The following is a 10,769-nucleotide window of genomic DNA, read 5'->3' as shown; positions in this document are numbered from 1 at the left end:
TAAGATAGAGGGGAAAAAGAAGAGAAACCCAAAGTTTTCACAATTGTCCACATGATAGTTAAGCAGATATTTGTACTGCCTTTCTCGATTTTTGTTTTGTTTTCATTTCTTTGTTACAGATATTTGTTGCCCAGTGACGGAGGTGACATGTGATTTGAGAACCGGAATTTTTGATGGTATCAACCAAGATGTACCTCTAAGATGAATAAGGCATGAGATTCGAACTGCTTCCACTACTGTTATCTTCACTTTGATCACCTTTGTTCACATTACCGAATGGTCGAGGAGTGACCAGGTTGCCTTCCGATTCCATACCTTCCATACTGGGTAGAGGGAGATATTGACCTTCGTCCATCATCATGTGACTTCCCGAGCCTAGACCATTATTAGCTGTTGAGAACGGCATGGCGGTGGACAGGTCGGTTGAGGATATGTTGAGATCATTTTGTGACGGTGAGGGGATGAATACATTCATCGACGATATCGAGGATCTAGCCGAATGTCCGGTGGTTGTAGGCATTGAGGTTGGGGCATTTGATTCGACTGATTTCGTTGATAAGGCTGTTTGTCTCAAAGATGTGATGGACACGTAATCATCGATAAAAGTTTTGATAAGCTGGAATAATCCGAATGATTTTTCTGACTTGAGGGTAAAGTCTCTCATGACCTGGGAAGTGATAAAACCAACTCTGCACACGATACTTCAAGCCTGATCAGTCAGCTCGATTGCTTCTCACTGAACGATGATCGGTGATACTCACGCTCTCAAAGTGATACCAGGGACACCCATCACCTGCTTCAATACCCTATCAACCCATTCCGATAATCGTTCGATCCCTCTTCCCTTATTTTGAGCACGATCACCGTCAGCGAGCCATTGACCGAAATCTGCCAGAACTTGTTCCAGGATATCTTGTTCACATGAGCAAGACAAGGCACACTGATCTGAAACAGATCGGATGTCGAGCGAGGTCCACGCGTGAATCATCTCTCTTGTTTGGGCGGCATCGGAAAGTATAGGTCCAAGCGCAAACGTCACTTGTCTCAGATCAAGAAAACGGGCTACAGTCATAGTCCATGAGCTGAAGCTTCAATTCCATTGCAGTTTTACAGCTGACTTACTGAACAAGTGAGCTGCTCGAACAGCAAGTTCAACTTTAGCCTCGGCAAACTCCCTGTGGAATGAGGAAAGAGATTCTTCCATTATCGTCTCGAGGTTATCCGCCAAAGCACGAAGCGCATTTTGAGTAGTGATGGTAACATTTTCACTGAGCTTGCTGAGGAGATTACCGATCATATGCTGGAAGGTGACGTGATCAACTTAACTCTTTGTGGCATTGATCAATAAACCGAAAGGCTTACATCATGGGTAATTGCCATAGCATCTGAGATCATGGTCGATACGGCAGGTTGAATAGATGTCTGGTAGCTCTGATGTGAAAGGCCAACCCAGAAAGTTCGGCACTGAACCACAGAGTTCATCAGCTGAGTGATCGCGTATGAGCCTTTCAACGTCAAGCTGACTCACGTTCATTTCATACCTATCAAACTGCATGGTCCTCATAGACTGTACCAACGTCTCTTGGTGGTGACAGAAAGAGATCCAGAAATCTTGTAAGGATTGCTCATTTGCCAAATGCCCAGCATCGGCAGCAGTGGGGAATCCAGGGAGATTGTACACCGGAACTGGGACCTCGAGGTTGTTCGGGTAAGAGTTGAAACCGCCACTCAAAGCAGCAGTCGTATGTCTTCGAGGAAATCGAGGTCGAGAGGAGAAGGCATCGTTGATGGATGTAGCTCTTGAACGATTTCCGGAATTGGCACGAGTGTACGTTCGGAAATCGTAGGCCGAAGGTGATTTCTTGAGTGTACTGCTATATTGAATAGGGATATCAGCTTCATGTCTTCACGGAAAATGACCAATGTGATATTTACGAAGTAGAGAAAGGGTTTTCTTCCTCTTCACTGTCTTCCAAGTCCTCTTCCTCCATATCTTCATCGAAATCCTGTTGAGAAGTAGTCTTGAAATCCATCGACCCGTCCTCGGGGACAACATGCCAGGCGCTACGCTCAAGTTAGCTGGCAATTTTCGCGCCCAGTTGACAGATGAAATCCGACTCACCCGCTAGAGTCACCGTACTCGTTCAATCTTTCAGCTTCAATCTGGATAGCAGGTCTGATAGAGACGTAGTGGTATTTACTGTTTCATCCTTTGATGAGTTTTCATCAGAATTGCTATGTGTAGAAAGCTCACCTGTTACCCCTCACACCAAGTCTTCTAGTCTTGATACCGGGGAAAGCGGCTCTCACAGCTTTACCGAAAGAAGCTGAATTGATGGGCTTCAAGCCATACTCATCGCATGACACAGTGTAAGAATGATATAAACCCTGGCGCGGGACAGTCCTTCCGACAGCGTGAGTATAGCTCAGCATCAACCTAAACTCGGAAAGTCGAGTGAGCTATCTCCTAATCGTACAGAAGTGGCGACTTACCATCGTCGTACCCATAGAGTCCTAGCTTTATCTTGTTGAGTCTGACTCGTTATCCTCTTGATTTCATTTGATTTATCGGTCAAGTCCTTTCGTACAGTCTCTTGCCTCTCGAGAGCAGAACCGGAGAGTGCCACTCCCGTGAGTTGGTTCTGGAACTGCAAATCGGGTTGGGACATCTGCTTCGCAAGGATGAACGAGGTGCTTCTTCTTGATCGAGCTAACATGGGTCTTGATGGAGACGGGTTGATAGGTGTGTTATAAGGCGTGTTTGAGCTAGTTCTGTTGGTCAAACTGAGCTCAGCTGTTTTCATCCCAGAAACATAATTCCGGATTCAGATCAAGCTCACCTTCGATGATGAATCGACATCTTGTTCAAACCTCCGTTAAGGGGATGCATAGCCGTGGTCGACCAAGGTGTGACCGAGCTGTAGTTGGTCGAGGCACTAAGCATCGAAGCAATCTCGTCATCTGCTTCGGACCTGAGAGAATCCATATTAATCAGCTGCTATTTCTCTATCCGTTGGTATGGTTTAGCTTACTTGACAGAAACACTCTCAGACCTGTATCTGTTGTAGGGAGTACTTCTACTTGAACTTCGTTCTCTGGTCATTTTACCTACACCTATACCCATCCCTTGCAAGTTTTGAGTCTGAAGTGCCAATCTCGGAGGTTGTTGTCTAAACACCTCTCCAGTGGGGATACCAGCATTGCTGTAATGGTTCGAGTCAGGCAAGGTAGTGATTTGTGGCATCGAGTAGACATTCATATCCAAAGCAGGTAACGGTGTGTTGCCGAAGAATTTCTCATCGAAAGGCGGGACTTGAGAAGCTGACATGGACAGGGAAGAATAGCTTGATTGTCTTGAGTGTTCCATAGGTATGTGGTAATCGGTGTTTATTTCGGTGGGAAAGGTTTGGACGAGTAATCGAGCTGAATCAGTGTGCTGAGAAGACATGGAAGCCAAGGACGAAGATGAAGATGCGTGCGAGAGAACATGAGAAGGTTGGAAAGATTGTTGCATCGGTGGGTAATCCATCGAAGGGGTGAAAGCCGGGTTGGCTTGATTGAGAGTTTCTGAAATACAAACACAGGGAGATTCGCCACAGAACAAGCAAAGACGCAGGGATCACCTCTCGTCAGCTGAATAGACCTACCACGCTTTGAGGTTTAAGCAACTCACCAAAACCATCGGTCCTCTTTTGTACGGGACTAGTATCGATGTTGAGCGTATTGAACCCACCCGAAAAGCCATCGATGGGTGTAGCCCAAGGAGTGGCGGTGGACATATCTAGGGGCTGAGGATGTTCGGGGGAGTTTGACAAGACATCGCCATCGAATTGGAAGTGTGTGGGCAGACATTGTTGGGGCTGATGAGTTTGATGGTGGTGTTGGAGAAGAACATCGGTGGGCGAAGTGGTATCAGGTGAAGAAGAGGATTGAGGTAAAGGGGGATATGTAAATCCCTCGAGGGAAGCAGGATTCGATTCGGCCATTGTGATGATGCTCGGCGGACCAAGGGTCGATAGAGAGAACAATAAGAGATGTTTCCTAGAACCTGTCAAGGAAACGGTATCTTATCGTTATAGGACGTGCGAAGGAGATGAAGATCGTTTCGCAGTTACCTCTTCAAAGATGAAGAAGTCTTTTTGTATTTCCAGGATCCCACTCGAAATGACCGAGAGTGATTCTGTGAAATCATACTGGTCAGTTTTAGTTTTCTCATGGGATCGATCAAGTGATAAAGTAGAGCATGTACGTAGATGACAAGAGAAAGTCCAGAATAAACGGAGCAGACAAAATAGCTTCAAACGTATCCGAATCCAGATTGAGTTGGGAAAAAGAACAGGAAAAGCCATGTGTGTGTGTGATAGTAGATTTCTGGAACTGAATGAAGAGAAAGGTACTAGGTACTATTGTATCCTGTTGAACGACGATCATATCTGAGGCAATTCTCACTCACCTGGATCTGTGGACTTGAAGATGAAACGACGTTTGTCTATCTCGTTGAGGTGTTTTGGACAGTGGTCGCTGGGATACGTTCAACGTATCTATTCGTTTCGTTTTTGTGCTGGGATGGGAGGAGTAAAATGTAGATGGTCGAGACTTGACGACCAGATTTTGTATTCAAGAACGAAGGAGATCTCAACCTTGTCTATGAGTATGCTAGTTGTGAAATGTTACAGGAGAAGAAGAAAACGAAAATAGAGGGAATCAAGAAGAAGCTGAAGAGTGTTGGTAGTATAATAACACATAGAAGAGGATGAAGTTAAAGAGAGAGAGAGAGAGCAAGATGGAATCTCACGAGATATCATGTATGCCATGAATGTCAACATTCCCATTTGAATTAGTCCAAGAGGTGGTGTGTGTGTTATGGGTTGATGAGTTGCTGATGATCTGTGCTCGACTTCATACGATAGGGTCAATCATCACGTTCCTGACCCTTCCCACCGTTTTAGTAATCCACTCGCAGAGCACAAAGCGATGGTCCCGACTTTACCTAGTACGAGCTATGATCACCCATGTTGTGCTCATCACCATATGAAGCTGGATTCTTACCATATCCGGTGGACCACATCCCACTTTCAACAGTCCTTTCGGCCAAAGATACGAAAAGGATGATGTGATAATTAGCACAGGAACGATGGATGCCACAGCGTGGGCTGTTATATGGATGTGAGCTATCTTTGCTGTACCTACGTGGAATACCTGGGGTATAAGCTATGGTTCAGTTTCGTTTCGTAAACCTCGCCAAGGAACATCCACGGGAGGTTAAGATACTCCGTCCGGAACATATGCAGGAACCACCTTTCCTGCACTAGCTGAATATGTATATGTCGATCAAAGCGTTTAGCCGCCGACTTTTTAGTACAAGGTACGTTGTATGTCTGGGTGGATGCAAAAGTACACGTACAGTAACTGAATCTTTCCCGTTGATCTCCTTATCGCTCTGTTGGACGGACCCACTCTGGGCTCAGCTAAGTTACATACTCTTCTAAACCAGATAGACTACCTGTAGCTGACCCTATATCCGCAGTTTTCTCGATCTCGATGGTCCTCGATCCTCCCCCACTTTATTCCCGTGAGTATCGTGGTCCAAGCGGAATTGATTGATGTGACGCGAAGGAGATCCAAGCGTCAGTGAAAAGGTACTATCAAAGTCCAGGTAAAGTTTTTTTAGCTTTGAAATTTGAGGGTATCGAGTGCCACTGCCACGTCAGTATATAACCCGTATTTCCTCCTTGTTTTTCAGAAGAGCAAAGTAAGAAGCTTGGACTCTTTTTATCAATTTGATACGAGCCGGGAGGTGATCTTCAATCTCCAATGTGGCTGAAACGATCCTCAGCAGCCAAATCGCTTTATCGCAAGTATTATACAATCTGAAACGCTCAGGAACGCAGGACCTGTATCATCCGTCCCCTTACCTGTACATCGCAACGTTTCATACGTGGAAGACCTCTCATTGTTTCCTAGTATTTCTCACGCCTCAAGCCCTCAAACTCACAGGTTCTCTCCCGTTATCAGATCATCGTGATGGGCAATGTTACGCACGTAATATAATACATGATACCTTTCACTGACTCTTGACGTGCGATCATCTTTATATATAGGCAAGATAGGTTTTCAACGACTATTTTATTGTATTTTCTACTTCTTCTTCTTCATATCTCGATTGGGATCGGTGTAGCCAAAGTTACAGCTTAGAGTTTGGGAGGAGCGGGTTGGAAAGCGGCACCCTAAACAATCACAAGCGTTAGCTATATTCGTGACATATATATAGGAGAAGAGGAAATGAGGGAGATTCCAGCATGTTGCAGAAATCCAGAGACTAAATCTCGGTGAGAAAAGTACGATGCGACTCACCTTCTCGATAGAAGGACCAAGCTCCTTGACGGCAGCTTCGAGCAAACCTTTCTCTACATCATCGAGTTGACCGATAGGAAGGATCTTTTCAATACCGTTAGGCTAAGAATTTCCCAAGTTAGTACGGGAATTCTTCAACGGGGTTTGTGTTACGATGACAGGTTACTCACTCCAAGCTCGATGTTGACGGAGAAGTAGTCCAAATCAGCTCCAATTTCCTTCTTGATAGCTTCTCCTCCAGCATCAGCAGCGAGGTTGATGTATGATTGGACGATCTTGCCTTTCTTTCCACCGAAAGCAGCATCGATGACGTAGTTGGCAAACTCAGCTCCGGCTGTGGAGATATGTCAGCTTGAGTCGGATTGTCAGAACTGAAAACGACCAAGCTTACCTTGAGCCATCGAGAGAGTAGCGGAACCAGCACCGTCTGCATCCATCACATGGATATCAGCATTATCCATATGTATCGCAGCGATCTATGCGTAGCTCACCCTTAGCTTTGACAACTTCATCACCACCGAATTGAATTCTGTTGACCAAAGCATCTCTCTTCTCCTTGTCGGCCAAGATCTCGGGCTACGATAGGGACATTCGACTTGAGCTTATGCCGGCGCAAGATCTTAGGGAAACGAGCAAGCTCACGATGGCAGGTTTGGTTTGAGAAAGCAAAGGTAAGATGGTAGCACCAGAGTGACCACCGACCACTGGGATAGAGTATTTTTGGGCTTCGGTAGGTTTACCGAGAACTGAAGCTACGAAAGTGGAAGCTCGGATGACATCGAGGTGGGAAACACCCAAAAGTCTATACACAGCAGTCATGAGCTTATCCATACTGTCCGAAATCGCGGAACTCTGAGCTCACCTCTTGGGATCGAAGACACCAGCTTTCTTGAGGGTCTCAGCGAAGACTGGAACAGTCGAGTTGACAGGGTTGGAGATGACCAAGATGAAAGCTTTTGGTGCAGCGTTGGCAATAGCTTGAGCGAGAGTTGCACAGATACCGGCGTTGACCTAAAAAATTATCAGCTATCAGCATATTTCGATTGCATACAGGATTAGGTGACGAAAGGAAACTTACTTTCTGTTGATCGAGAGGGGAGGATGTCCGGTTGAATTTGATCAGCATTTACCGTAAATTCCCACACATGTGAAGAACGATGAGAACGTACGAAAAGATCATCACGTGTCATACCTGGTTTTCTAGGTACACCAGCTGGGATAACGACGATATCGGCTCCCTTGAGGGCTTTCTCAGCTCCGTTATCGGGTGGGAGGTAGCCTGTCACTTGAGCTGGAGTAGGGATGTGGGACAGATCGGCAGCGACCTGATAGATCGATGGTTGTCAGCGCAATGGATACGGCATGCCGGAGTAGGCCATAGATCAGAGAGTCGTCGACAGTAAATGGGACAAAGGATGCACGATCGGAGATAATGGATGAAGAAAGCCAGAATGGAGATCCTGTCCCACTTACACCAACAGCGTTGACCACATCGTAGAGGGCGAGCTCAGTGATGATAGGGTTGAGCTTGAGGAGGAGCGAGAGGGGTTGACCGATACCACCTGATTTAAGATCACGACTTGATCAGTATGTGTTAATAGGATGGTATATGTTCACTCACCGGCAGCACCGCAGACTACAGCTTTGACCATGTTGAATGATTATCTAGGAATACTGTGGAGGGTGGGAGAGCTCGTCAGCATTGGAGCGTGTACTTTTTGGTTGTGATGACGGTAAGGCTGTGATAGTCACTCACTGTGTGTGTATGGGTTAAAGTAGTAAGCAGCTAGAAGATGATGGAAGAAGAAAGGATGGGTGATGCTGATTGATATCGAAATGGGGATGTATGGTATGGTATGCAATACGTTATGTGAGTTGCGTGTACTCTTGTTGGTCTGTTTGCTATGGAGTCCCCATGTCTACTCCAGAAATTCGAAATTAAATCATAACCGGTCGATCTGAATTCGAAAATCGAATCATCAACTCACTCGCACAATCGAAATTAACCTGCAGCCGAACTGTCCCCAATGCAATAACCGGACCATCAGCCGACTGAATGGCTCTCACCACGTGGGTTATCTCCGCTGGTCTCCCGTATAGCCACATCATGGTTCATGCTTATCATCCTGGCACTTCCAATTATCCCAACAGATCTAATCTGCCGTTGTGGAGAGAAAAAAGTTGAAAAGTTGGCGAGGTTATTTTGCATGATATCATCACCGCATCACTTGGAATAAGCATAGATCAGATCAGTCAACATGGACAGCTATCAGACACCCCTCTCCTCGTGAGCTGCACTCTTCATCTCTATGCTCTGTTCATAGCTATGTTGACTGACTTCGCATGACGGGACAGCCGATATGCATCCAAGGAGATGTCTAAACTCTTCTCATCAGGTGTAAGCTAATTGTTCCCCCGGAGACGGAACTCTTTAGCTCATACATATTTGTAGACCAGATTCGGTACTTGGAGAAAGCTATGGCTCAACTTGGCTATTGCCGAGAAGGTCAGCTAAGAAATGCGTTACTAGCACTTACGACTTCAGCTGACATCAAGGTAAAATAGGAACTTGGTCTCGCCATCTCTGACAAAGCTATCGAACAGATGAAAGCCAATTTGGACCTTGATGAAGCTCAGATGAAAGTTGCTGCCGAGGAAGAAAAGAAACGACGACGTGAGTACAGCTAGTGTGATGTCACGGTCACACGAGTTATATAACTGATGATATACATATAACAACAGACGATGTCATGGCTCACGTCCACACCTTCGGTACTGTCGCTCCTGAGGCTGCCGGTATCATCCAGTGAGCTGATAACTGCCTCAGGTGGGAGAATTTTAGCTGACATATGGTATAGCTTGGGAGCTACTTCCTGTTATGTCACCGAGTAAGTCCATCATTACTCAGAGGTTATCCCTCCACTTCAATTGACAATACCGATACTCCACATTAGTAACGCCGACCTGATCTTCCTTCGAGAAGGACTCGACATCCTCCTTCCCAAACTTGCCGTCGTCATCTCTCGATTCTCCTCCTTTGCTGAGAAGTACCGTGATCTACCTACATTGGGATTTACACATTTCCAACCTGCTCAATTGACCACCGTCGGTAAACGTGCGACTTTATGGATCCAAGAGTTATTATGGGACTTGAGGAATTTAGAAAGAGCAAGAAACGATTTGGGTTTCAGAGGTGTGAAAGGAACGACCGGTACTCAAGCTTCCTTCTTAACGCTTTTCAACGGTGATCACGATAAGGTAGAAGCATTAGATAAAAGAGTGACGGAACTGTTTGGTTTCCCATACGCTTATCCCGTTACTGGTCAGACTTACTCTAGAAAGATCGATGCGGATGTGTTGGGACCATTGTCAAGTTTCGGTGCGACCGTTCATAAGATCGCTACTGATAGTGAGTAAATGAAAATATCATTCTGATGTCCGATTTTTGCTGATGAAAGAGAAACTACATAGTCCGACTCCTTGCCAACTTGAAGGAGATTGAAGAACCTTTCGAAAAAGATCAAATTGGTTCATCAGCCATGGCCTACAAGGTGGGTTCTTATTTATACTCTATTCTACGAATACCATCGGCTATCTGAATTCCATGATACACGCATTCGCGAAAGAATATCAGGCTGATGGCTGTCTCTCATACAGCGAAATCCCATGCGATGTGAACGAGCATGTTCTCTCGCTAGACACCTCATGGCAATTTACCAGAACACCTTGATGACCTCTTCAGTTCAATGGCTCGAGAGAACATTAGATGATAGGTGAGTGACATAACCCATATCCTTTCTAAATCTTTTCATCCGGTACAACCTTTCCAACCCTCGCTTATCAAGAATCGGTTGTTAATATCCATTGGTTGTTTAGTGCCAACCGAAGAGTCACCATCCCCGAAGCATTCCTCACAGCCGATATCCTCCTTACAACACTTCAAAACATCTCTGAAGGTTTGGTGGTCTACCCTAAAGTAATCGCACGAAGGATCTCACAAGAACTTCCATTTATGGCTACCGAAAACGTCATCATGGCGATTGTCAAAGCCGGTGGAGACAGACAAGAATGTCACGAGAAGATTAGAGTATTATCTCATCAAGCTGGATCAGTGGTCAAAGAACAAGGTGGGGAGAACGATTTGATCGACAGGATCAAGAAAGATGATTACTTCCAACCTATCTGGAACCAATTGGATGATCTGTTAGATCCTAACACTTTTGTTGGACGAGCTCCAGAACAAGTGGATGGATTCGTGAAGGATTGGGTCAAACCTGCTTTGGAGAAATACCAGGATCAGTTGAAGAACGTCAAACAGGCTGAATTGTCTGTCTGAGGAGGAGACGAGATGAAAACGGAAGTCATTTGGGATACGGTTTCTGCATTTAGGTCAAAATTATGCATTATCTCTTTTA

The 10,769-nt window shown here is 45.5% G+C and overlaps 3 protein-coding genes across 3 annotated transcripts; 1 reads left to right on the top strand and 2 right to left on the bottom strand.

Moving 5' to 3' along the window:
• Window positions 1-196: 196 nt before the first annotated feature.
• Window positions 197-3,986, bottom strand: I203_102480 (uncharacterized protein; the record flags this gene model as incomplete). The annotated part of the gene is made up of 12 exons (XM_065517114.1): window positions 197-701; window positions 762-1,062; window positions 1,123-1,300; window positions 1,363-1,464; window positions 1,529-1,874; window positions 1,936-2,064; window positions 2,123-2,200; window positions 2,255-2,437; window positions 2,494-2,772; window positions 2,841-2,972; window positions 3,033-3,567; window positions 3,674-3,986. 12 exons carry the CDS (start codon window positions 3,984-3,986, stop codon window positions 197-199), a joined length of 3,081 nt encoding a protein of 1,026 aa, XP_065373932.1.
• A 2,205-nt stretch (window positions 3,987-6,191) lies between these two features.
• I203_102479 (malate dehydrogenase, NAD-dependent) lies at window positions 6,192-8,006 on the bottom strand (the record flags this gene model as incomplete). The annotated part of the gene is made up of 10 exons (XM_019149855.1): window positions 6,192-6,227; window positions 6,355-6,456; window positions 6,525-6,688; window positions 6,746-6,781; window positions 6,846-6,930; window positions 6,997-7,156; window positions 7,217-7,365; window positions 7,524-7,679; window positions 7,828-7,916; window positions 7,976-8,006. The coding sequence occupies 10 exons, from the start codon at window positions 8,004-8,006 to the stop codon at window positions 6,192-6,194; spliced, it is 1,008 nt and encodes a 335-aa protein (XP_019000953.1).
• A 606-nt stretch (window positions 8,007-8,612) lies between these two features.
• On the top strand, window positions 8,613-10,690 carry I203_102478 (adenylosuccinate lyase; the record flags this gene model as incomplete). The annotated part of the gene is made up of 10 exons (XM_019149854.1): window positions 8,613-8,641; window positions 8,710-8,752; window positions 8,807-8,860; window positions 8,920-9,028; window positions 9,097-9,160; window positions 9,213-9,242; window positions 9,309-9,763; window positions 9,826-9,905; window positions 10,012-10,127; window positions 10,231-10,690. 10 exons carry the CDS (start codon window positions 8,613-8,615, stop codon window positions 10,688-10,690), a joined length of 1,440 nt encoding a protein of 479 aa, XP_019000952.1.
• Window positions 10,691-10,769: the final 79 nt, after the last annotated feature.

Source organism: Kwoniella mangroviensis (genome assembly GCF_000507465.2).
Source record: "Kwoniella mangroviensis CBS 8507 chromosome 1 map unlocalized Ctg01, whole genome shotgun sequence".
In the NCBI taxonomy this organism is placed as follows: Eukaryota; Fungi; Basidiomycota; class Tremellomycetes; order Tremellales; family Cryptococcaceae; genus Kwoniella; species Kwoniella mangrovensis.
The sequence above is the reverse complement of the archived record's forward strand: the minus strand, read 5'-3'. Positions and strand labels throughout refer to the sequence as shown.